The sequence below is a fragment of the Colobus angolensis genome, unplaced genomic scaffold (genome assembly GCF_000951035.1).
Source record: "Colobus angolensis palliatus isolate OR3802 unplaced genomic scaffold, Cang.pa_1.0 Scaffold35, whole genome shotgun sequence".
Taxonomy (NCBI): domain Eukaryota; kingdom Metazoa; phylum Chordata; class Mammalia; order Primates; family Cercopithecidae; genus Colobus; species Colobus angolensis.
Window position 1 is genome coordinate 5,880,666 of NW_012116821.1, and position 27,684 is coordinate 5,908,349.

Consider the following 27,684-nt stretch of genomic DNA (forward strand, 5'->3'; position numbering starts at 1 on the left):
GATCCCAGAATAAACCCACACATAAATAGAAACTTTATAGATGGCAGAGGTGGTAATGCAGGAAAAGGATGGAGTAGTCAATAAATGGTGCTGGTGCAATTTGTCATCTATATGAGAAAAAAACAAAACTGAATCTCTACCTTGAACAAATCAATCTGTTCCAGTGAATTTAAGACTTTGATATGGTTTGAATCTGTGTCCTCGCCCAAATCTCATGTCGAATTGTAATCCCCAATGTTGGAGGTGGGAGCTGGTGGAGATGACTGATCATGGAGGGAGATTTCTCACGAACAGTTTAGCACCAACCTCTTGCTGCTGTTCTCCATGATAGCGAGTTGTTGTGAGATCTGGGCATGTAAAAGTGTGTAGCACCTCTTTACCTCTCTTGCTTCACTCTGGCCATGTGACATGCCTGCTTCCCCTTTGCCTTCTGCCATGATTATATGTTTCCTGACGCCTCCCCAGAAGCTGAGCAGATGCCAGCACCATGCTTCCTGTACAACCTGCAGAACAGTGAACCAATTAAAATTCTTTTCTTTGTAAATTACCCCATCTCAGGTATTTCTTCATAGCAACATGAAAAGGAACTAATACAGACTTTTAGAAGAAAATAGAAGAGAATATTTTTATGTCCTCATGGTAATGAAAAAATGTTAAAATAAGACACAAAATCACAAACTTTAAAGGAAAATATTTATGAATTTGACACCAATAAAATTTTAAAAACACGTTTGGTTGTCAAAAGACACATTAAAGAGATTGAAAATACAATTACTCATTAACACTTAACTGACAAAAGATAGGTATCCAGATTCTGCAAAGAACACTTACAAATCAATATAAATAAAAATAACCTAATAGAAAAATGTTCAAAAAATATGAATAAGCAATTATCAGAAGAGAAAATTCAAATGATCAATTAACATATGAAAAGATGTAAAACCTCACTGCTAATTAGGGAAATGCAAATTAAAACCCCAACATAATACTATTTTACATCCCTTAAACAGACTAATCTTTAAGAGTCTGATGATACAAGTATTGGCAAAGATGTGGGGAAATTAGAACTTTCATACTCTCCTGATTGGAAGATAAATTGGTATAATCACTTTAGAGAGCAATTTGGCTTTTAAGTTTTTCTAAGGTCTATCTCCAGGAGTTGTTGTGGTATAGGATATGCATATAACACAGCAACTCCTGGAGATATGCCTTAGAAAAACTCACAAATATGTACAGAGGGACAGTTTATAGCAGTGTTGCTGTAGTAAAATTTTGGCTATAACCTGCCTATCCATTAATAAGAAAATGGTGAAGTGAATTGTGGTTTACTGGGACAATAGAATATTATGTAGTGATGAAAAACAAAGGATTAGAGCTGCATGTATCAATATGGATGAATTTCACAAACAGATGTTCAAGAGAAAGAGCAAGTTGCACAATACATGTTCATACCTAGTTTTCAGTGTGCAGATCTCGCATATTTTGTCAGATTTATCCCTAAGTATATTTTTAGTGCTATTGAAAATGGTATTTTAGGCTGGGCCTGGTGGCTCATGCCTGTAATCCCAGCATGGCTGTGGGAGGCTGAGACAGGAAGATTGCTTGAGCCTAGGAGTTCAAGATCTGCCTAGGCAGCATAGCGAGACCTCCTCTCTACAAAAAAAATAAAAATAGCCAGGCACAGTGGATCATGTCTATAATCCTATCATTTAGGGAGGCAGAGGTGGGAGTACAGCTTAAGCCCAGGAGTTTGAGACCTGCTTGGGCAATATAGCGAGACCATGTTCTCTACAAAAAGGGGGAAAAAAGACAAAATACATAAAAATTTACAAAATTAGCTGGGCATGGTGGTGCATGCCTGAAGTCACAGATAATCAGGAGGCTGAGGTGGGAGGATCACTTGAGCCCAGGAAGTTGAGGCTGCAGTAGGCTATGATCATTCCACTGCAGTCCAGACTGGACAACACAGTAAGACCCTATCTCAAAAAAAAAAAAGAAGAAAACAGTGTTTAAAAAATTCCAATTTCTAATTGTTCCTTAATAGTATATTGAAATACTCGAGCGTGACGACCCCACGGATACGGTGCCAAGAGCCAGGCTGGCGGCGGGGCGGGGCGGGCGGGAGAGCTGCGGGGCTGGGGGCGCGGGCACCATGCGACCGCCGGCTCCGGGACCACAGGGCGCCGGGGAGGAGGCCGAGGCGGCGGGAAAAAGACGAAGATACTTGAGGGGACGGAGGGACCGAGCGACGGAGGGAGGAACGGAGTACAGCCTCGCGCTCGTACCGAGCACTGGGACGCGCGGGGAGCGTAGGAGGCCGGGCGGGGAGGTTCGGGGCGGGGCGTGCTACCCGCAGCCCCCGGAGCTCGGCTAACTCTGCGCCCAGTGCACGGCAGCACCATGGGGTCCCGCCACTTCGAGTGGATTTATGACCACGTGGGGCACTTCGGCAGGTAGGGGGCGGGGTGGGGAGGGGGCGCCACGCGGGAGGCGGCGCCAAGGGGTCTGTTTCGGTTGCGGCAGGGTTCTCGCGCGACGCTCGCGATCCGAAAACATCTCCACTCCCTCCTTTCCCCGCGCAGTCCGGACACAGGCGTCCAGACATCAGCCCCGAGCTGGGCTTGTCCCCTAGGACTCTGGCAGCGGGGCCTGGCATGGTGATCAGAGGCGCCGGGCTCGCTCAGGGTGCGCCTGTTGCCGGGCACGTGGGACCTGGGTGCTCTCCGCGGCAGCTGATGCTAGAGGCCCCCCAGGGGCCAGATCGCACGCTTAGGGGGTGCCTGTGCCTGGCCGCCCATTTCCCTAATCCCTCTAATCCCTTTTCTCACTTCCCTGGACGGCTGCTGCCCCGTTCTGCCCCGCGCCGCCGTAGGGCCTCCCTCTGTGCCTGGCAGGTATTCCCCAGCGACAACCGTTAGTCAGAGTTAGTTGCCGTTTATTAAAACCTAATATGTGCCAGGTACACTGTACCGAGAGCTTACACACAGTTCTTCATTTGATGTTCACCGGGACCCTGCAAAGGAGGTGTTCAAATCCCTATTTTAGTGATTGGGAAACTGAAGCTGGCGGGGTCAAGGACTCATAGCCAACACATGGTGGAACCACGTTTTACCTCCCTACGCCCTCTTTTCATTTGTCAAATGGATTTAAAATTTTTTAAATTATTCATCCGTTCGTTCATTTATGGACAGAGCTCCTTTATCTGACTCAAGAGTGCTTTGAGAAGAGAGGTAGCCGGGTGAGGGGCCATGCAGCGTGATGGCCGGGGATTTGGAGCTGCATCTGAATCCTGGCCTGCTACTTACCTCTGATATGATTCTGGAGATACTTTGTGTCTCAGTTTCCTATCCAGAAAATGGGAATTAGGCTTAGCGAAGAGATGATGTAGTGCTGTATTTCAAGGTGGAAGGTTGTATGCGTTTTGGTTTTGATTCCCAGTGTCTGCAAAAAAGAGCTGTTAGGACAGGGGAAAGGGGCAAGAAGCCCCAGCTGCTTCCTTCTGCTTTCATCATTGAACGCTGTCTTGTGCCTGGCTTGGTCATAAGCCGTCGGTACGTGTTACTTCCTTTAATCTTCACTATAGCCTGATAAGGTTGGTAGTATCACCCTCTTTTCACAGATGAGAAAAACAAGGTTTCTGCCTAAGCATAAATCTAATACTAGCAGGGCAGAATTGGATGCCATTGGATGCCCATCACCTCCACAGCCCACACTCTCAACCATGATGCACTCCTGAGCATGGTTAGGTGATGGCCCCTGCGGCTGGGCCAAGCTCTTTATGTATGATCTCATGTCATCCTTTTGGAAGCAGAATAGCACAGAGGTTAAAAGATCAGTTTTAAGGCTGGATGTCTGAGTTCCCATTCTGGCACTACCACACATTAACTATATGGTCTTGAGCATATTATTTACCACTTTCTTATCCATAAAATGGGGCTAATAATAGCAGTACAAATGTTTTCAAATAGGAGTAGTAAAAATGTGTATATGAGGACTCTGCATGCAGTTTCTCATCCTCACAGTAACTCAATGAGGTAGGTGGTACTAACACCTTAGGTCCCCTGTGTTTTTTAGGGATTAGCTGAGGTAATTATATTAGCTGGTGTTTGACTAAGGTACCCTATCAAACAGATTCCTCAACTGGAAGTTTCTAACTCTCCAGTTGAACTGCCCACAGCAGGATCTGTGCCACAAGGCCATTCAGGGGCCCTGGCAGATGGGGCAGCTCTGCCATCCATGGCATGGGGCTCCCTGTCTGTGCCTGGAGCAGCTGCTCATCCATGGTGACAGCTCACTATGGTGAAGACGGGGCAAATGGGTTTGAGGAGACAGCTCTTAGCTGCCCACCATAATGTATGCAAAAGTCTTATTATTCAGTAAGTTCTCAGTAAGTCATGATGATTATTGTTACCCGAGTTCCCATATTGGTGGTCAGGGTTGACTTGTGAAAGCAGCTTACAGGAGGGAAAAGGGTAACAAACCAATGCTTATACAGTAGAAGGTGAAAACAGTGTGACTGTAACACAGTACCCCATTTTTCTCAGATATTTGTTCTAATTGGTCTCTATTCTTTATAAACAGAAAAGAAAGTTATTGCGATGATTATTTAGTCCTCTTTTTAAGGGAACCTAGTGAAAGTGTTAAGTAGTGTAGTGGTCCCAAATCTTTTTAGCACCAGGGACCCGTTTTGTGGAAGACATCTTTTCCACAGACCTGTGGTGGGGTTGAGGGGATGGTTTCAGGATGAAACTGCTTCACCTCAGATCATCAGGCATTAGATTCTCACAAGGAGCTCTCAACCTAGATCCCTTGCATGGGCAGTTCACAATGGGGTTCACACTCCTGTGGGAATCTAATGCTGTGGCTGATCTGACAGGAGGTGGAACGTAGGAGATAATAATGCTCCCTGGTCACTGCTCACCTCCTACTGTGTGGCCCAATTTCTGCATGGACCAGTACTGGTCTACAGCCCGGGGCTTGGGGACCCCTAAAGTAGACAACCCTGATTACCTCTCATTTCTCATTGATCATTTCTCGAATAAGGAAGCACTATTCTAGTCACCTTGAAAAGGAGGAAAACAGGCCAGGTGCAGTGGCTCACGCCTGTAATCCCAGCACTTTGGGAGGCCAAGGTGGGCAGATTACGAGGTCAGGAGATTGAGACCATCCTGGCTAACATGGTGAAACCCCGTCTCTACTAAAAATACAAAAAATTAGCTGGGCGTGGTGGCGGGTGCCTGTAGCCCCAGCTACTTGGGAGGCTGAGGCAGGAGAATGGCGTGAACCCGGGAGGCAGAGCTTACAGTGAGCCGAGATCGTGCCACTACACTCCAGCCTGGGCAACAGAGCGAGACTCTGTCTCAAAAAAAAGAAAAAAAAAGGGGAAACAGGATACCTGAGAAGAACTAAAATACTATTCCAGGATTTCTCCTGAAACCATATCATAGTTCCATAAACTTCACAGCTGAAGCTCCATATGAAAAGAAATTGAGGAGACTGAGATTTAGGCACCTGTGTTGGGAGGACCTGAACCTGAATCCCTGAGTTAGTTGTCCTGGGATAAGAGGAGAGATGGTTTAAAAGTTTAGCGTTGGAATGTGGAGCCTGTGGCAGACCTTCATGGATGTCTTTTTTTTTTTTTTCAATATGTAGTTTTTCTGGCTCTTTTTGGACGTCAGCATATGAACATCATAACATCTACTATTTATATACAGCTATGGTGTGCCATACAGTGCTTTCCAGGTGTTAACTCATTTCATTCCCACAAAGCCCATTGTTCAAATGAGGAAACTGAGGCACAGAAAGGATAAGGGTCTTGCTCATGGTCCCTGGTGGTAAGTAACAGGGCCAAGATCAAACCTTGGCAGTCTGGCTCCAGAATCCATGCTCTTAACCACGATGGGCTCCACCAGTTATGCTGTTATGCGGAATGATATAATCTAGGACTGAAAGCAATTTTCTTCATCTGTCACCCAGATTGCATGGGCCCATTGCCTGGGGCTTCTGGCCGCCCTTGCTTTCCCTCGCCTCTGGGTTTTCTGCCGATTGTGTTTGTGTGATTCTTTTTCCATTCATATGTCGTATCTATAAGCCTATTGTCCTGGTGGACCCCTAGGTTGGGTACATGCATGACACCTCTGAGGGCCAAGAACCTTTGTAAAGGAGAGAGTGATGTGTTAGAATGCTAGACACCTAAGGACATGGGGTTTGCTTTCTCAAGAAATTATTCTTGCAACAGGGAAAGGGAAATTTGAATTGAAGGAGTGCTTAAGACCTTTCTAGCACATGGTAAGTGTGTTTATGTGAACTAGCATGGCTTGATTGGGGGCCACTTAGTGGTTAATTATTTCTGGGGTATAAAATATGAGAGTGAGAGAGGCAGGAGGTAAGCTTACAGTCATCTCCACGAGTGTTTTTGTATGTCATGCTGCAGAGTTTGGGTATCAGAAGATTACTTTGCAGTGCAGAGGGTGGATTGGAGGGGCAGCAAGTGGGGCAAGGGGGCCAGTGAAGACCTAGATAAGAGCCCAGGTGAGAGAGAAAGAGGGTCTGGACAGGGGGAGTGTGGGCAGGGAGAACCAGACAGTTTTAGCAGGCGGAGTTGATGGGACCTCTTGGCCCTAAGGCATGAAGGAGAAGTGAAAGGGACCACATGCCCCTCCTAGCCCACCCCATGTCCCGTGCCCAGGATTTCTAGTTTGTGTGGGTGATGGTACCCTAAACTCAGAAAGTTACCCTCCAGGTGGGGCAGGCCTAGATATCGAGCTCAGTTTGAGATTGGTTTACCTTGAGTTCCTTGTGGGAATTCCAGGCAGAGACATCCAGTGGGAAGTTGGGTAGATAATCTGTTGCTCAGGGAAAATGCCCCCTTGTCAATATGGATCAGGTGGCCATCCAGGGCTGCAGTCCAGCTGGCCAGTGCCTTGTGGACAGATTAGGCATGCCTTGGCACCTGTTCCAGCTGTGCCTCAGCAGGGGTGTCGCTGAATACTTTTCCCTCTCCCTGGGCCCTGTAGATAGAAAACTTTTAAATTGATATATTGCATATATGCAGAAAAGTATGCACCATAATCTACAACCTGATGAGTTGTCATACAGTGAACACACCCATGTTACCCCTGCCCAAATTATCTCCTCTTACACCTTCTCCCAAACTGTACTCCATCCCTGTCCCCCAAGCTCACTACTGTCCTTATATCAACCATACTAAATGTTACATAACTGGGGTAAAAAGCACATGCCCTTTGGCTTCTTTTGTTCCACACTGTGTTTGTGAGATCCACCCATATTGTGTGTCACAGTAGTTAGTTGATTTTCATAGCTACCTAGTATTTAATGGCACGAATATTTCACGGTTCATTCATTTACTGTCAACAGACATTTAGACTGTCTCCAGGTTGGGCTTATTATGAGTTGCCTTTCTCGCATTTGTCTTTTAGGGTATGGTTATGTATCGCTTAACGACAGAGATACTTCTGAGAAGTTCATCATTAGGTGATTTTGTTGCTCTGCAAACATCACAGACTATATTTACACAAACCTAGAGGGTACAGCCTGCTACACACTTAGGCTCTATGGTATAGCCCACAGCTCCTAGACTACAAACCTGTACAGCATGTTATTGTACTGAATACTGTAGGCAGTTGTAACATGATGGGAAGTATTTGTGTACCTAAACATGGAAAGGGTATAGTAAAAATACAGTATTAAAATTATAATCTTGTGGGACCACTATTGTATATGTGGTTCATCATTGACTGAAACGTTGTTTTGTGGTGTGGGGGCTCTACTTGTGTGTGCATTTCGCTGGGTATATACCTAGGAGATGATGTCACAGGTGGTGCATGTGGTCAGCTGCCAGATAGTTTTGCAAAGTGGTTATAAGAAATGTCACCCTCATAGGCTACTTATTGGTTTTTCAGTTGCTCCACAACAATTATCCAGTATTTTGAATGTCAAACCTTGTATCAGTACATAGTTTAACCAGAAAAGTAGATATCCTGGGGCAATGTTTTCATCCGTATCAGCATCTCCTAGGAAGCTTCTTAAGCTTGTAGAGGCTTTGACCCCACCTTAGACCTCCTGAATCACAATTGCTAAGAGGGGGTCAGAAAAGACAAATCCTAGCTTCAGAGGCCTGCCAGGGTGGGTGATGTGTTGGTGGGGGTGTGGGTGTGTGTGTGTGTGCAGAAGAGAAAAAGAGACAAAGAGAGGAGAGGGGAAGAGAGAGAGAATAGTTCTGGTGATGACTGTGGGGGTCAGCTAGCTGAGGAAGAAAAAACTGAGGCCAGAAAGGTAGCAACAAACTGAAGAAGCTGGTAGGATCTGAAGACTGGACGCCTGAATGGTGCTGGAAATGGGGTCAGTGGGAAGGACGGGGGAAGTAAGAGGGTGGGAGGTCATAGCAGAACATGAGCTTTTCAGTGGTGGAGCTGCTCCAGGTAGTGAGACTAGTTAGGGAATAAACCCAAATGCCTCAGGTAGACTTTAGGCAAATTAAACATGCTGCTGTTTGCAGGGGCTGTGTTGTCGTTTGCTGAGCTGAAATTTCAGGGATGGGAGTCAAAGAATATAAATATGTGCACCATACATACATGATTTATGTTCTATTTCCAGTCATATTCATATGGGATTGTTATTATAGGATGCTCCTTAGGCCCTCGACAAAATTTAGTTTCAAGAAGACCTGATTTTTCATGCCTCTTATTGCCATGGTGTCTAGTGGGTAGATGGTGGTCCATGACAAGCCACATTGTAATGATCTGGATGGGGGGATTCTCAGACTAGGAATGCTCCTTTAGTTAAAAACTACATGCTACCCTTTCCCTCTGGGATGTCCTAGGAGTATCTATACTTTTATCATACTTTCACCATAATTTCTTTAACCAGTCTCCTGCCAATGGACATTTCAGTTTTCTATGTTTTGCAGTTATAGACAGCGCTGAAAATGAAATTTATAAATTAACTTTGGGGTAGTTGATATCTTTGTGATGTTGACTACTGGTTACTTTTAGGGAAGTCAAGTTTTATTATTATCAAAAGCAGACAGTAACACCCACTAGTGTAATGTCTTTTAGCAAAGCAGAGACACCTAGGTGCTTGATTTTACAAAAAATTAGTGCATATGAACTGTTTTCTTAGGCAAGATTAGTTTTCCATTTTATTTACATCAGCGATTCACTAAGCAAAGATTTTTTTTGTCTGTACAGTTCAGCTGGCTCACAAACTCTGATGTATGTTGAGATGATTAAATGAGATAATGAGTGTGAACATAATTTAAAGTATGATCCAATGTAAGATGTTAGTATTTATTTATTTATTTTCGAGACAGGGTCTCTCTCTGTTGCCCAGGCTAGAGTGCAGTGGCGCGATCTTGACTCACTGCAACCTATGCTTCCAGGTTCCAGTGATTCTCCTGCCTCAGCCTCCTGAGTAGCTGGGACTGCTGTCGTCCACCACCATGCCTGGCTAATTTTTGTGTTTATAGTAGAGATGGAGTTTCACCATGTTGGCCAGGCTGGTCTTGAAACCCTGACCTCAAGTGATCCGCCCTCCTCAGCCTCCCAAATGGCATTATAAGCATGAGCCACTGCGCCCAGCCTAAGAGGTTAGTATTATAGAATATGCACAGTGACCAAGACAATGCTGAATAAGCTGCTATGTACAGCACAGGCAGGTGTGAACAGAGTAGAGTGGAGAGGGGAGAATTGGCTTCTGCTGTGTAAGATGAGGCCCATCTACAATCTGTGCAATAGAAGCAGACTGTACTGCACTGTAGGGTCAAGGAGTCTCTTAAGAGAGCCATTTTTATTGACTGGAAGATTCTTACTGAGAAAATGCCAGGGAAGGAAGAAACACCTCCTGAATGGACAAGCCTGCTTCCCAAGGGCAGGTGACCCATCAGCCATGCCAGGTGCTCACCCCCTTGAGGCCACAGGCAATATAACAACCCCAAGTCTCCGTGGTGACATGGCAACCAGTGCAGGGGCTGGGGACGAGGGATTCTGGCCTGGAGGTATGAGGGTCAGCATCACTCATCTTCAAGCCAAGATGTTAGCCTGTGGGGTCTTTTGAGCAAGAGCAACACAAGCCTGTCTTCTCAGCCTACTCTTCCTGCCCAACCCCTCATTCTAGGATGGACTGAGGCTGATTTCCTTTTTTATTTATTTTTTATTTTTATTTTTATTTTTTTGAGACAGAGCTTTGCTCGCTCACCCAGGCTGGAGTGCAATGGTGTGATCTTGGCTCACTGAAACCTCTGCCTTCCAGATTCAAGCAATTCTCTTGTCTCAGCCTCCTGAGTAGCTGGGACTACAGACACATGCCACTATGCCTGGCTAGATTTTGGTGTTTTTAGTGGAGACAGGGTTTCACCATGTTGGCCAGGCTTGTCTCAAACTCCTGACCTCAGGTGATCCACCTGCCTTGGCCTCCCAAAGTGCTGGGATTACAGGCATGAACCACCATGCCCAGCCTGATTTCTGATCATTTTACTGCTGGCAGGGACATGTTAATATTTCATGGAAAAAACAGAGCTAGCTCCCATTAGCCCATCAAGCACTGGGGCTCCAAGCTCTTCTCTTGGCTGCTCATCCCAAAGAGACCCTAAGAATAGGAATTAGTGTGTTCTCTCTCATCCTGGAGCTAGAAGAACACTATTTACTTCCCACCTGCATTTTGCTTTGTATTTTTCTTTTGTGGACTAGCTAGCTACCAGGGCCAGTGCCACAGATAGAGTTCAGTTTTGAAACTGTGGCCAGCATGACCAGCCTGCGGTGTCCTGATAGCCACAAGACTTGAAATTAATTCCATTCAACCTATTATTTATCCACATGAGGTTCTGTGATAAGTGAGGAGTGGTGGCTGTTCATGCCAGCCTGGCAGTTATCTGTGAGGACTTGGAGAGGTCACTAGGTTGCGATAGTCTCCAAAGTGGCATGTGTTCACCAGTGGAGGGTAGAGATGATCCCTTGGAGTGCCACCAAAAAAACACCCATTTTATATATGAATGTGTGTATAAAAGTCAATACGTATAAATGGAAGTTTATATTTCCATATACATAATATGTTAATTTAGCATTATATGAATGTGTGTGTGTAGATACGTTCACTTTATATGTCGACATGCACATCTGTGCACACACACACTTTTAAAAATTCAACTGATGGGAAACCCGGGCTAAATTTTTGGATACACTGGCCTATTGAACATCTCTCTTTACCAGGGTACTGAGCATGAGTAAATTTCAGGGCTGTTCATTTTCAGCCCAAGGTATTCTCTAGCATTCTGTAGCCACTGCACTACACACTGTGCTGGGTGCTACAGGAGATACGAAAGTGGCTGAACCACAGTTTCTGCTCTGATGAGACTTTAACTCAACTTTTTATTAGGACTTCTGTTGTTGGTTTGGTAGAGAAATAGAAAACATTCACCTGGTGTTCTTTAAAAAAATCAACATAAATAACAGAATGGTACTTCAGCTGCATATTGTGTTCATAGAAGAGAAGGAAAAACGGGGACTAGAAAATGCATAAATGAGTGAGCATGGGAAAAGGGGAAGCAAGTAAAAAGACAGGACTGAGAGAAGCTGGCAGTGAAGAATAAAGAGACTGAAAATTGGTATTTAGGTTGGAGGGGAAAAAAAAAACGTGGAGAGAGAGGAGTGTGAGAGGAATAGGCTAGACCAGTAGGTCTCAAAACGTGAGAGTTCTTGTAGGTCTTTGAAGTCTGCAAGGGCAAATCTTTTTCCTAGCAATACTAAGATATTAGCTGTCTTTTAAAAAACTCTCATTCTCTCATGAAAGTACAGCAGAGTTTTCCAGAGACTAGATGATGTGTAATAACACATCAGATTGAATGCAGACACAGACATGAGAAACCAGCTGTCTTCTATTAATGCAAGTATTAACTGTGGAACAGTGCCACTCTTCTTACTAATTACGTTTCATTTTGTTTGGAACACTATATGTTATTTAATGTTAATATCTAATGAATTTATTAAATTTAATGGATTACTGAGCATTTAAAAATTTCTCCATTTCCAACCCTTTTTCTTTTGCCTTGGGAATTGCATTTATTTTTATTTTTGTTATTTTATTTCATTTTAGATTCAAGGGTACATGTGTGGGTTTGTTAAATGGGTATATTGTGTAATGGTGTGGTCTGGGCTTCTAGTGAACCCATCATCCAAATAGTGAACATTGTACCCAATAGGTAATTTTTCAACCCTCATCCCTATTCCCTCTCTTTCTCCTTTTGGAGTCCCCAGTATCTATTATTTCCATCTTTATGTCTATGTGTACCTGTGGTTTAGCTCCCACTTATAAGTGAGAACATGTAGTATTTAGTTTTCTGTTTCTGAGTTATTTCACTTAGGATAGTCGTTTCCAGCCTCCATCCATGTTACTGCAAAGGTTGTGATTTCATTCTTTTTTATGGCTGCATAGTGTTCCATGGTGTGTATATATGCCACATTTTCTTTATCCAGTTAACCATTGATGGATACTTAGGTTGATTCTTTGACTTTGCAAATTGTGAATAATGCTGTGATAAACAGACAAGGGCAGGGATCTTTTTGATATAATGATTTCTTTTCCTTTGGGTAAATAACCAGTAGTGGGATTGCTGTATCAAATGGTAGTTCTATTTTTAGTTGTTTGAGAAATCTTGATAATGTTTTCCATAGGGGTTGTACTAATTTATATTCCTGCTAAGAGTGTATAAGTGTTCCCTTTTCTCCACAGCCTCACCAATATCTGTTGTTTTTGACTTTTTAATAATAACTATTCTGAATGGTATGAGATGATATCTCATTGTGGCTTTAATTTTCATTTCTCTCATGGTTAGTGATACTGAGCATTTTTTTCCTGTTTGTTGGCTGCTTGTATGTCTTCTTTTGGAAAATGTCTGTTTATGTCCTTTGCCCACTTTTTAATGGGGTTATTATTATTTTTTGTATTAATTTGTTTGAGTTCCTTATGGATTCTGGATATTAGCTCTTTGTTGGATGCATAGTTTGGTTTGCAAATATTTTTCCCATTCTGTAGGTTATGTACTCTATCGATTGTTTCTTTTGCTGTGCAGAAGCTTTTTAGTTGAATTAATTCCCATTTGTCTATTTTTGATTTTGTTGCATTTGCCTTTGAGGACTTAGTCATAAATTCTTTGCCTAGACTAATGTCCAGAAGAGTTTTTCCTAGGTTTTCTTCTAGTGCTTTTAGAGTGTCAGGTCTTACATTTAGGCCTTTAATTCAACCTTAGTTAATTTTTGTATATGGTGAGAGATAGGTATCCAGTTTCATTCTTCTGCATGTAGCTAGCCAGTTTTCCCAGCACCGTTTATTGAATAGGGAGTCCTTTTCCCATTGCTTATTTTTGTTGATTGTGTTGATGGTCATTTGCTTGTAGGTATGTGGCTCTATTTATGGATTCTCTATTTTGTTCCATCCGCCTGTGCGTCTATTTGTGAACCAGTTCCATGCTGGTTTGGTTACTATAGCCTTGTAGTACAGTTTGAAGTCAGGTAATGTGATGCCTCTGGCCTTGCTCTTTTTGCTTAGGATTGCTTTGGCTATTTGGGCTCTTTTGTGGTTCCATGTGAATTTTAGAATAGTTTTTTCTAATTCTGTTAAAAACAATGCTGATTCTATAGGAATTGCATTGAATTTGTAGATTGCCTTGGGCAGTATGGTCATTTAAATGATATCGATTCTTCTAATCCATGAGCATGGGATGTTTTTCCATTTTTTTGTGTCAGTTCTGATTTCTTTCATTAGTGTTTTGTAGTTCTCCTTTTAGAGGTCTTTCACCTCTTTGGTTAAGTGTATTCCTAGGTATTTTGTGTGTTTGTATGGCTATAATAAATGGGATTGACTTTTTGATTTAGTTTGCAGCTTGAGTGTTGTATAGAAATGCAACTGATTTTTATACATTAATTTTGTTTGTTGAAACTTTACTGAAGTTGTTTATCAAGTCTAGGAGTCTTTTGGAGGAATCTTTAGGATTTTTCTAGGTATAAGATTATGTTATCAGGGAACAGAGATAATTTCACTTTTTTTTTTTTAAATTTAGATACCTTTTGTTTCTTTCTCTTACCTATTTGCTATGTTTAGGATTTCTAGTGCTATGCTATTTAGGAGCTGTGAGAGCAAAATCCTTCTCTTGTTCTAGTTCTTAAGAGGAATGCATTTTACTTTTCCCCATTCAGTATGAGGTTGGCTATGGGTTTGTTATATACAGCTGTTATTATTTGGAGGTATGTTCCTTTGATGCCTAGTTTGTTGAGTTTTTTTTTTTTTTATCATGAAGTGATGTTGGATTTTATCAAATGCTGTTTCTGCATCTATTGAGATGACCTTATGTCTTTTGTTTTTAATTTTGTTTATGTGGTGAATCACATTTATTGACTTGCATATGTTGAACCATCTTGGCATCCCTAAAATAAAACCCACCTGATTGTGATGGATTATCTTTTTGATGTGCTGTTGGATTCAGTTTGTTAGTATTTTGTTGAGGATTTTTGTATCTATGTTCATCAGAGATATTGGCCTGTAGTTTTCTTCTTTTTGTTGTGTTCTTATCAGATTTTGGTATCATTATGATACTGGTTTCATAGAATGATTTATGGAGGAATTCCTCTTCCTTAATTTTCTGGAGTGGTTTCAATAATATTGGTTTCAGCTCTTCTTTGTACATCTGATAAAATTCAGCTGTGAATCCATCTGGTCCTGGGCTCTTTTCTTGTCATAGTTGTTATATTTTTTTTGTTACTGATTCAGTTTCATTACTCGTTATTGGTCTGTTCAGAATTTCTATTTCTCTTGAGGGGTTGTATGCTTCCAGGAATTTATTCATGTACTCGGGGTTTTCTAGTGTGTGCACAGAGAGATGTTCATAGTAGTCTCTGATGATCCTTTGTGTTTCTGTGTTATCAGTTGTAATGTTACTTTTATCATTTCTGATTGTGCTTATCTGAATCTTCTCTTTTTCTTTGTTAATCTAGCTAGCCATCTAACAGTTTTGTTTATCTTTTCAGAGAACCAACTTTGTGTTTTGCTGATCCTTTGTATGATTTTTTTGGTTTCAATTTAACTGAGATCAAATCTGCTCTGATCTTTGTTATCATTCTTTTCTTCTGCTAGTTTCGTATTTGGTTTGTTCTTGATTTTCTAGTTCCTTGAGGTGTGGCATTAGGTTGTTAATTTGAGATCTGTCTTTTCAATTTAAGCAATTAATGCTATAAGCTTTCCTCTTAGCACTGCTTTTGCTGTATCCCAGAGGTTTTGGTATGTTGTGTCTGTGTTCATTCATTTCAAAACATTTTTTAAATTTCTGCCTTAATTTTATGGTTAACCCAAAAGTCATTCAGGAGTGAGTTGTTTAATTTCCATGTACTTCTGTGGTTTTGAGAGTTCCTCTTGGTATTGATTTCTAATTTTATTCCACTGTGGTCCAGGAAGATCCTAATATGATTTTGACCTTTTCTTTTTTTTTTTTTTTTTTCATTTATTGAGACTTGCTTTGTGGGCAAGCATATGGTGAAGTTTAGAGAATGTTTTATGCACAGATGAGAAAAATGTATATTCTGTGGTTGTTGGATGGAATGTTCTGTAGTTGTCTCTTAGTCCATTTGGTCAAGTTTGCATAATCAAAGCAACAGATCAAGCTCAATGATCTGTCATCGACAGCTTATTCGTGTCAATATGGTATTGAAGTTCCTTTTATATGACTCTTTTATATGACTGTCTATCTCTTTTTGTAAGTCTAGTAGTATTTGTTTTATAAATCTGGGTGCTCTGATACTGGGTGCATATATATTTAGGATAGTTAAATCTTTTTGTTGAATTAGACCCTGTATCATTAGATAATGCTATTCTTTGTCTTTTTAACTGTTGTTACTTTAGAGACTGTTTTATCTCATATAAAAAGAGCAACTCCTGCTCCTTCTTGTTTTCCATTTGCATGACATATCTTTTTACACCCCTTTACTTTAGGCTATGGGTATCTTTACATGTTAGGTGGTCTCTTGTAGGTAGCAGATTGTTGGGTCTTTTTTTAAAAAAAATCCATTTTGCTAAACTATATCCTCTAAGTGGAACATTGAGGCTGTTTACATTTAAGGTTAATAATAATATGTGAGGTTTTGTTCCCGTCAGAGTTTTGTTAGCTAGTTGCCTTGTAGTCTCAATTGTGTAATTGCTTTATGGGATCTGTGAACTTTGTACTTATATGTGATTTTACGGTGGCAAGTATTGTCCTTTCATTTCCATGGTTATAACTTCTTTAAGCATTTCTTATAGAACTGGTCAAGTGGTGATTAATTCCCTTAGAGTTTGCTTCTCTGGGAAATACTTTATTTCTCCTTCCTTTGTGAGGCTTATTTGGCAGGATAAAACATTCTTGGCAGGCTTTTTTTTTTTTTCTTTAAGAAAGCTAAAAATAGGCCCCCTAGGCCCCCAATCTGTTCTGGCTTGTAAGATTTCCACTGAGAAGTCTCATTAGTCTGATAGGATTTCTTTTATGGGCGATCTGACACTTCCCTCCAGATGCCTTTGAGATTTTTTCTTTAGCATTAAACTTGGATAGTATGATGACTATATGCCTTGGTGACATTCATCTTTTATAGCATCTCCCAGATATTCTCTGAATTTCTTGCATCTGAATGTCTACCTCTATAGCAAGATCAGGGAAATTTTCCTGAATTATTCTCTTAAATATAATTGCTTACTTTTTCTTCTTCTCTCTCAGGATTACATATAAGTCATACATTTGGTCCCTTTACATAATTGCATATTTCTCAAAGACTTTGTTCATTAAAAGAATTCTTTTTTCTGTATTTTTGTTTTACTTGTTTAAATAGGAAGAGTGGTCTTCAAGCTCTGAAATTCTCTTTTCTACTTGGTCTAGTCTTTTACTATAGTTAAAGTTTAATATATCTATTTTATCTTTCATATCCTAAGTTTTTGGGGGTTGATTTTCAACTTTCTTTTGCATCTCAGTGAGTTTTCTTACAATCCATACTTTGAATCCTTTATGTGTCATTTCAGAATTTTCATTTTAGTTGGGATCCATTGCTAGAGAGCTAGTGTGATCCTTTGGAGGTGTCAAAACACTTTGTCTTTTTGGATAGCCAGAGTTTTTATGCTGATTCCTTCTCATCTGAAGGAGCTTGATATAGTTTGGTTCTGTGTCCCACCTAAATCTCATCTTTTAACTCCCATAATTCCCATGTGTTGTGGGAGGCACATGGTGGGAGATGACTGAATCATGGGGGCAGGTATTTCCCGTGCTGTTCTCATGATAGTAAATGTGTCTCACAAGATCTGATAGTTTTAAAAATGGGAGTTTCTCTGCACAAACTCTCTCTTTGCCTGCTGTCATCCACATAAGATGTGACTTGCTCCTCCTTGCCTTCTGCCATGATTGTGAGACCTCCCTAGCCTTGTGGAACTGTAAGTCGAATAAACCTCTTTCTTTTGTAAATTGCCCAGTCTTGATATGTCTTTATCAACAGTGTGAAAATGGACAAATACTGAGCTGTTGCTTCCTATTTTTTAATTTGCCAACATTTGAATGAGACTTTTAAAGTCTGTATTCTTTTTTCCCTTGAGGGTGTGGCTGCAATATATATTGTGTATGATTGTTTGGCTTTGTTTCTGGGGGCTTTTAGGGGACCAAGGGTCTCTATGGGTTCCTTGGTTATGGATATCATTTGTGTGGTCGCTTTCCCAGATACTGCTTGTTGTAGTGATGTATAGGGTGTATGAGCTGACACAGTATCTTCTGTAGGGCTAGGAGTGTGGAGGTCTCAAGAAGCTTATCTCATATACTAGCACTGCGCTCTTCTGACAGCAGATTTTTTGTTTGATGATGCAGTTCAGTCTCTAGTCCAGTAAGTGTCGCTTAAGGGTAAGAAGAGCTAGCTCACCCTCAGGTCATCTGATGGTGAGTGGAAACCCCTGCCTTGACGGGTGTGCTGAGGTCTCAGGGGTAGGGGCCAGCAGGGGGCTGCACCAATTCCTCATCCTGGGCAGGCAGGAACATGATCCACTACCTATCATGCCCCTTTCGCAGCACTTGTAACCCTCAGTTCATATAAACACTGTCCTTTGGCTCCTGGCCACTCCTGAGGTCTGTGAGAATGTTTCCATTGTGGCTACCACCAAAATGGCCTTGGGTCAGAGCCTCTTTCCCCAGTCCAGAACAGTCAGCTCTGTGACTTGTCTGTCCTCTATTGCAGGGACATTGCTACTTTGTGTAGGGAGCAGGAGATGGGCCCTGCTTTTTCTGAAAGACGAGGCAGTACCACCTTACTTTCAGTGGGGATGCAGCTGCTGTGAAAAGTGCTAGAAAGCCTTTCTTCAATTGCATGAGTGCCAGCTCCCAGCAGGGAAACTTCTGCTGCATCTGCAACAGTGAATGGGTGGAGTAGGAAATACTCCCCTCTCCATGTCCCTTCCTAGCTACTACTGCCCCTTTCAGAAATTGGTGCTGTGCCTGCATTTCCTTGTCCCAAGGAGCACTTTGGTGGGCTGTGCTCCCTGCTCCCCTACAAGCAACTAGCACTGAGGGCTAGATTTCTGGGGTTCCTGCAGCTCCCCAGGGTCCTGCCAGTCCCCCATGGTTGCCAAAGTCAGAGTGATTGTGGGGTATGTTTCTGGGGTATCTGGTGATATAACATCACAAAGGCTGAGGTTGCTTGGGCAGGGCAGTGGCTCAGAACAGGTGCACAACCAGTATGGTGCCCACCATCTCAGTTCAGGCCTGAGGGGAGTGCCAGCACACCTGCCTGAGTTGGTCACCTGGTATTCTATTCTCAAGAAGTTCCCGAATTACCACTGACAGCATTGCCCAGGGTCACGAAGGCAGAGGGAGCTCTCCCACAATTTGGTATTCAGCAGTTTGTTATGGGGTGAGGTGCGAAGGGATGCACACCTATCTACCCTTTCTGTAAGACTCCAGGCTCCTCAGGGGTCAGTCTGTGCCAGATTCTTTCTGTTTTCCTTTTCTCTGCCCCAGCTTCTAACTTTGGGCTCCCTGGAAGACCCTGGCTCTTTTTCCTCCTCTCCTTCTCCATTTTAATTTCTAATACATAAATGGAGATAAATATGATCCACATAAAGAAAGGCATTTTGGAATCTTCAAAATTTGGAAAAATATAGAGGCTCCTGAGACCAAAAAGTGTGGGAACTGATGAGCTGAGGGATGGTCAGAAGCATCTTCCAGTGAGAGGGAGCATCAGGATGCAGTGGGGTGGGCAGGTCTGCAAAGGAAGAAGGATGATGGAGATTGCATGTGTCAGTGGTGCAATTTGACCTCAGTTTGATCTGACAGGACCTATCTCTTACCTTCTATTTTAATGGTTTTATAGGAATGTTGGTGATTGCCTGAACTGATTCCGTTTTCAATCTAAATAATTAAGTTACCTGTTCAAAGGTCTGCTATGCTTCTTAATTTCAGGGGTTGGAATTTTGTGAGGTAATACAAATTTTATCTGTTCTATCCTGTTGTCCTGTGGGCATAATTGTCCTTATGAGGCAATTTTTTATTTCAGAAAATATGTCGCTGTAGGTTTGAGTCTATAAATTTGGAGACTGCATTTTTAAAAATTTTAAGTAAACTTTTTATTTTTTGATCATTTTAGATTTATGGAAAAGTTACACAGATAGTACAGCATCCCCATATGACCCTCACCCAGTTTCCCCTATTGTTAACATCTTACATTACCATAACATATTTGTCAAAACTAAGGAACTAATATTAATACATTACTATTAACTAACTATATACTTCATTTGAATTTCACCAGTTTTTCCAAGTGTCCTCTTCCTGTTCCAGGATCCAGTCCCAGAGCACCACACTACATTTAATTGTCTATAGCAGTTTCTCAATCTTTCTTTATTTTTTATGATCTTGACAGTCTGTAGGTATATTGGCCAGGTAACCTATAGATGACCCCCAATCTGGGGTCTTTTTAAAATTATTAAACTAGGGTTATGGTTTTTGGAAAGAAAACAAAAGCGATGAAGTGCCCTTCTCATCAGATCATAGGAGGGATACAGCATATCCACATGATGTCACTGGGGATGTTAACCTTCAACACTCGGTGACATTAGTGTTTGCCAAGTTTCTAGGTTTCCCCACTGTAAAGTTACTATTTTTCCTCTTTTCCTGCTTTGTTTTTTAGAAACAAGTCACTAAGCCTAGCCCACGCTCTAGGAGTAAATTTCGGGAATTAAACTCTACTTCCTGGAAAGAAGGAATGTCTATAGATAGTAATTGAATTCTAATGTAAGAAAGATTGGTGTCCTCTCCCCCTTTTATTTTTTCATTCATTTATTTATATGAGTATGGTGTATTGTGTTTGTCAGGCTTCTCCAGAGAAAGAGAACCAATAGGATACACACACACACACACACACACACACACACACACAAACACCACACATACGTACATATATATGAGATTTATTACAGGAATTGGCTCACATGGTTACAAAGGCTAAGAAGTCTCATGACCTGCTGTCTGCAAGCTGGAGAACTAGGAAACCTAGTGGTGTAATTCAGTCCCAGACTGAAGGCCTGGTGTAAGCCTTGGTCTAATTCCAAAAGTCCAAGAACCAGGAGCTCTGATGTTTGAGAGCTGGAGAATATGGATGTCCCAGCTCAAGCAGAGAACAAATTTGCTCTTCCTTCACCTTTTTGTTCTATTGAAGCCCTCAAGTGGTTGGAGGATGCCCACCTCAATTGGTGCGGGTGATATTCTCTACTCAGTCTACTAGTCTGCTAATCTCTTCCAGAGATACTCTCGCAGACACACCCAGAAATAATGTTTTGCTAGCTATCTGGGCTTCCCTTAACCCAGTCAAGTTAACACATAAAATTAACCACACAGTATGGATTCATGTATATTTATTTCATGCTTTGGGATATACTATGCCATTTATTTTGTTGCTCAAATTGTTTCAGCTTCCAACTGACCATTGGGAACTTTTTCAGGTTGCTACCTGGGCCCCTTTCATATGCCCTTATCCTTTTGTTTTTTGAGTATTTCCTTACTTTCTGGTATTATAAGATATTCCAGGCTTATTTTGTGTTCTTTTTGTCCTGGCTTTAGAATCAGCCACTTTGCCGGGCGCGGTGGCTCAAGCCTGTAATCCCAGCACTTTGGGAGGCCGAGATGGGCGGATCACGAGGTCAGGAGATCGAGACCATCCTGGCTAACACGGTGAAACCCCGTCTCTGCTAAAAATACAAAAAACTAGCCGGGTGAGGTGGCGGGCGCCTGTAGTCCCAGCTACTCCGGAGGCTGAGGCAGGAGAATGGTGTAAACCTGGGAGGTGGAGCTTGCAGTGAGTTGAGATCCGGCCACTGCACTCCAGCCTGGGCGACAGAGCAAGACTCCGTCTCAAAAAAAAAAAAAAAAAAAAAGAATCAGCCACTTTTTCTGGCTCCTCTTACTGGAGAATGGTATTTAGAAACTAAGATCTGGGCAATGGGTGTGCTTGTTGCTATTGTGATGTCATTGCTTCTAGGCCTTCTCAGTAGATGGAGCTAGGTAATATATGCATATATACTAACTCATAGATATAAATATGTCTATAATTATTTCTGTATTTATCCATTTGCATAATTTAAGATAAACATGGTGGAGACCCTTTGAATTTGCTTATGTTCCTTTTCAGCCTATAGACCAGATATAATAATTAGCTTTTCTTCTCTTGCAGATTCCAGAGAGTCCTCTATTTCATATGTGCCTTCCAGAACATCTCTTGTGGTATTCACTACTTGGCTTCTGTGTTCATGGGAGTCACCCCTCGTCATGTCTGCAGGCCCCCAGGCAATGTGAGTCTGGTTGTTTTCCACAATCACACTAATTGGAGTTTGGAGGACACTGGGGCTCTGTTGTCTTTAGGCCAGAAAGATTATGTTATGGTGCAGTTGCAGAATGGTGAGATCTGGGAGCTCTCAAGGTGTAGCAGGAACAAGAGGGAGAACACATCAAGTTTGGACTATGAATACACTGGCAGTAAGAAAGAGTTTCCTTGTGTGGATGGCTACATATATAACCAGAACACGTGGAAAAGCACTGCAGTGACCCAATGGAACCTGGTCTGTGACCGAAAATGGCTCGCAATGCTGATCCAGCCCCTATTTATGTTTGGAGTCCTCCTGGGATCAGTGACTTTTGGCTACTTTTCTGACAGGTAAAATCAAATATTTAGGATTGTTGCATTAGTGTAGGGTTTATTTTCCTATCTGGTTTTCTTGGGAGACAAGGAATTATGTTTAAAACTTGTCATTTTTATACTTCCTGTCTAAATACCTACCTCTATGCTGATCCATTATTTAGGGATGTATAATGATAAGGATAGGCTCTGAAGACAGTATACCTGGATCCAAATCCTGGTTCTACCACTTATTAACTGTGAACCCTAGGCAAATTGCCTAACTTACCTGCATTTCAGAGTCTTCGTCTATTAGTTGGTGATAAAAAATAATATCACTTACTTCAAAGGATTATTGCAAAGTTAATACAGAACGAAAGTACCCTGGGCATATAACCACTCAACAGATACTTTGAATATTTTCTTCTCTTTAAATAGACTTGCTTTTTAATAGAAGTAGCCTGATTCTAAGCAGTGTATCTGTAAAATTATGGGCTTGATATAACAGCCTCTTTTAGTCTTTTTGTGCTGCTGTGACAAAATACCACAGACTGGGTAATTTACAAACAATAGAAATTTATTTCTCATAGTTCTGGCAGTTGGGAAGCCCAAGATAAGGTGCCAGCAGTATTGCTGTCTGGGAAGACTGTTGTTTGCTTTCAAGATGATGCCTTATTGTTGCATCCTCTGGAGGGGATAAATGCAGTGTCCTCACATGGAAGAAAGGATGGAAGGGCAAGAGAGTGCTCCCTTCAACCTTGAGCCCTTTAGTAAAGGTGCTAAGGGCTCTGCTGTCGTGATTTTATCACCTCCCAAGGCCACCCCTCTTAATACTGTTGTACTGGAGATTAAGTTTCAACATGAATTTTGGAGGGAATACTATCATTCAAAGCATAACCTGGCCATATATTTTTTTAAATTTACATTAAAATGAATATGTAATTCTTAAAATAAACAAAGTTTTTATCACTGTATGAACATGGACTACACCAAAGCACAGAGATGAACTTATTGGGTCTCCATAGTTGTGGATTTTACAGGCATGTGGTGGGCATTGAGGACCTAAAGACAACAGCTTAGATCGGAAATCCCTGCCCTTGAGATATACCAGTCTAATGGGGCTGATAAACATGTCAAAAGAAAAATCATAGGGCTTTGTCATGGTCAGGGCCATACTGCTCATAGTATGTTCAAAGGTGCTAGGTATTAGTGTTTTCATTCAGCAAGCTGTTACACAAATTATCACTTGGGCCTTTTCTGTAGAAATGTGTTCACTGCTTGACTCTTGAAACTCAAAATATTTGCAACTACATGTATGAAATGTACTAAAATACATTTGCTGTATGACAAAAATGGAATATAAATAATGTTTATAACAAGGTCAGAGTACAAAATACATTAACTGAAAATAAATTTAGTTCCTTTGTCTGAACTTGGTATAGTTATATAGACATATATTGAACACTTACAGTCACTTTGATAGATGCAGAGATGTATATATGTATAATAATATATAAATAAGTAAAAATAAAGTAAAGGAATAAAGAAGGGCCACTCCATAGGCAGAGCAGCCATGACATATATTTGTTAAAGTCCTTGAGAATTTGCATACCGTTAACTGTATTCATTTGGATGTGTAGCTTGAATTCAAATGACTTGGGAGCTCCAGAAAAACCGACAAACCAATCTTTTAGCTTACGGTTTTTCCTTTATACAGACTCCCAGTGTCTGTATTCTCTCAGCGGAACTTGTTGAAAGAGACAGCCTCCTTGCACCTCTTGTAGTCTTCTACACTTCTTGCTGGATGTGCCAAGATGGCAAGTCCCTGACCACTTTTTTCTATGGGTCATTTCTCAGAGCTGTCTATGCAGCCAGTACCTTAAAAGATGAGTGCTATGGTTTAGATATGATCTGTCTGTTCCCACCAAGGCTCATGTTGAAATTTGATCTCCAGTGTGGCGGTGTTGGGAGGTGAGGCCTAGTGGGAGGTGGTTGGGCTCTGGGGCGAATCCCTCCTGAATGAATTGGTGCTGTTCTCATGGCAGTGAGTGAATGAGTTCTGGCTGTCACAAGACTGGATTAATTCTCACAGGAATTGATTAGTTCCTGCAAGAGTGGATTGTTTTAAAGTGAGGACGCCCCTCAGGTTTCTCCCTGTTTACATGTGTCTGCTTTACCTTTGACCTTCTCTGCCATGTTGTGATGTAGCATGAAAGCCCTTGCAGGAAGCCAGTACCCTTGATCTTCCCAGCGTGCAGAACTATGAGCTAAATAAACCTCTTTTCTTTATAAATTATCCAATATCAGGTGTTCTTTTACAGCAACATAAAATTAACTGATATGATGAGATAATGTCCCCTCTCTGCCCCAAAGAGTAGGCTTCCTAACTGCTTGCTACAAACCAGTGAATTCCCCACATGCAATGTTCCCCCTCTCTAATTCAACCCACTATCTGTGAAGTGTCATCTGGGCTTATTGTGGGACTTGGGGATTAGAGAAACTGAGACAAAGATGCTGCTGCCCTGCTGCTTGCTAATGAAGTAAGTAATGAAGTTCTTTGTTTCTGACCCAACCATCTTGTGTTTTTGCCAGCAGCCCTTAAACAATACAGATTAATGCATTAACTTAGAGTAAAATAAAATTTAATACTCTTTGTTTACCCTCATCTTGGGCTTGAGAGGATTCTCATAAATTATTTTTCAAGGCGAATAAGTAGCTCAGTGAAAACCAAAACACATAGTTAAAAGGGACCATGAGTGAGAATCAGCAGAAACAATTGGCAGCAGAAGCAGACTTCTGCACAAAGACTTCAAATACTAGAATTATCAGGCATAAATAATAAAATAACCACACTTACTATTTTTAAAGAAATAGAAGACAAGCTTAAAAATATTGATAAAAACTAGACATTGTATTAAAACTGACATAAAATTGAAGAATACCTAGGACATCTACAAATAAAAAGTGAAATAGGTGAATAATAAATCACCTGGATAGTTTTAACAACCTGTCATGCACAGCTACAAAAAAATTCATGAAATGGATGATAACTCAGAAAAAGTTATCAATATTAAAGCTCAGAGAGACAAAGAGGTGGGAAATATGAGAGATTAAAATTCATGGAGGCTGAAAAGGGAAAAGATCTGAAATTTATTTAATATTAGAAACTAATCAATGGTGTTTACCACATTAATATATTAGAGAACAAAATTCATACGATCAACTCAATACTTATAGGAAAAGCATTTGATGAATTTCAAAGTCCATTTATGATAAAAACTGAAAGTAGAAGAATGCCTTTAACCTGATAAAAGGTTTCTGCAATAAGGTTTACCATGAATATCCTAATTGTGAAGTGTAAAATATTAATTAATTTCTTTTTTCTTTCTTTCTTTCTTTTTTTTTTTAGAGACAGGGTTTTGCTATGTTGCCAAGGCTGTTCTTGAACTCCTGGACTCAAACAATTCTCCTGCCTCAGCCCTCCCAAGTAGATGGGATTACAGGCATGCACCGCTGCACCCAGCTCTTAATTCTGAAATGTTAAAAACTTTTCCTTTGAAATTAGGAACAGACAAGGATGTATGAAATACGTCTTCTACTTAGCATTGTACTGGATAGTCTAGCCAGTGCTATAAGGAAAAAGAGAGAGAAAGAGGGAGAAGAAAAGGAAGCAAGGAAGGAATAATGATTGGGAAGGAGAAATAAAAAGTCATTATTTGTGGTCATTACAATTTTGTATGAAAAAGTCCTACATATGAGTTGTTAGAATTAATGAGCATTTAAAATTAATTATATTTCTATATACCAGTAACAAAAACAATTTTAAATGTCATTGCAGAAGCCTAAAAATATGAAATATAAATGGTTAAATATAATAAAAAGTGAGGAGGGCCCTCTGTGGAGAAAATTATAAACTTTAAGAATCAAATCATTGAAGTAAATAGATATATCACTAGACAAACAGATTGAGGCTCCTTCAGAGGCTCCTGGAATAGACTTGTGCATTCATAAACCTAAGTATAGACACATAAGGCATTGTATATTAGCAGGAAAAGGATCAATCAGTAAGTGGTGCTGGGACAGATGTCTAGCAATATAGAAGGAAATACAATTGGATTCATTTTCTAACATTTTACAGTACAATAGCAGTTCCAGAATGACTAAACGTGCATATGTGAAAAAGCAAAACTATACGACTTTAGGAAAATAGTTTAGGAGAATATTTTCAGAACGTAATGGAAGGAAGGATGATTTTTTAAAACACAAAAAGCATTGACTATGAAAGAAAAGATGGATAAATTTGACCTCATTACAAGAATTTTTGCCCACCAAAAGACACCATTAAAAGAGGAAAGATATGAATGTGCCCACACAAGAGAGAAAAAATATTTGCTTTACCTGTAACTAAATTATTAGTGTCCAGAATAATCAAAGGATTGTTGCTTACATCACTGGGAAAAAGACAACCAAATAGAAAAATGGGAAAAAGATTTTAAGTCACTTCATAGAAAAGAAAATCCAAATGGCTAATGAAAAGATGAACTCTCAGTGATATATAATCACACCATTTACTTTTGACCAGTTGTCAGAAGTCAAAAGTCTTGTAATGCTAAATGTTGGTGAGAACATGGAGTAATAGGATCTCTCATCCTGCTGGTGTGAATGCAAATTAAGAATCCAAGTTGGGTTAACCTTGAAGACTGATTTGGTATCATATAGAGTTGGTGATGTGCACAGGCACATGCTCTGGGGCATATACCCTGAGCATGCTCTTGCACAGGTCCACAGAGGTACATGCATAAAAGTGCTCCCACAGCATTGTTTCTAACAGCCCTGCACTCTGAACAACCCAGATGTCCTTCAGTCGTCTCGTGGACACATGTATTATAATATATTCTTACAGTAGGATATGTAGGCATAAAAATGAATGAGCCACAGCTACATGAAACAACCTAGATGAATCTCCTATATATAATGTTTGGTAAAGGAAGCAAGTCACAAAATAATACATGTGGTATTATCCTGTTATAGAAAATTTAAAATCATAATAGCAAAACTAACCTATGCTGTTTATAAACAGTAACCTGTATTGTTTAGCATTGCTTATAAAAGTTGTAAAATGAAACAAAAAACAAGAGATTGTCACCAAAATTAGAAAAATGTTTCCTCCTAGAAAGGGGAAGGGGATTTGTAGTCACAAGAGAGTTGCAAGAAGCTCTCAGGAGGCTGGCAATCATCTCTTTCTTGCCTTAGGTTGTGATTTCTAGACATTTGACTTTTTATTACTCTTGAAGTTGTATATATTTTATGCCTTGTTATATATGTATAAAATATTATAATAAAAAAGCAAAGAAATAAGATTTGATCCCATCCTTAAGGAGCAAACAGTGGAGAATATAGACTCTTAAACAGATAATTTCAATGAAATGTGGTAAATGCTTTTTCTTTTTCTTTTCTTTTTGAGAAGGAGTCTAGCTCTGTTGCCCAGGCTGGTGTGCAGTGGTGTGATCTTGGATTA

At 40.8% G+C, this 27,684-nt stretch overlaps 1 protein-coding gene across 2 annotated transcripts in view; it reads left to right on the plus strand.

The window, feature by feature from the left end:
• Nucleotides 1-2,339: 2,339 nt before the first annotated feature.
• SLC22A16 (solute carrier family 22 (organic cation/carnitine transporter), member 16) overlaps nucleotides 2,340-27,684 on the plus strand; it is a 51,375-nt gene continuing 26,030 nt past the window's right edge. The window contains exons 1-4 of one of the 2 annotated variants that reach the window (XM_011952792.1): nucleotides 2,752-3,024; nucleotides 3,969-4,034; nucleotides 21,726-21,843; nucleotides 21,940-22,205. In XM_011952792.1, coding sequence (XP_011808182.1) covers nucleotides 2,951-3,024; nucleotides 3,969-4,034; nucleotides 21,726-21,843; nucleotides 21,940-22,205 — 524 coding nt within the window. In that variant the 5' untranslated portion in view covers nucleotides 2,752-2,950. Of the gene's footprint in view, nucleotides 2,454-2,751; nucleotides 3,025-3,968; nucleotides 4,035-21,725; nucleotides 22,206-27,684 lie in introns of those variants that run through there. The other variant, XM_011952791.1, reaches the window with a different exon arrangement.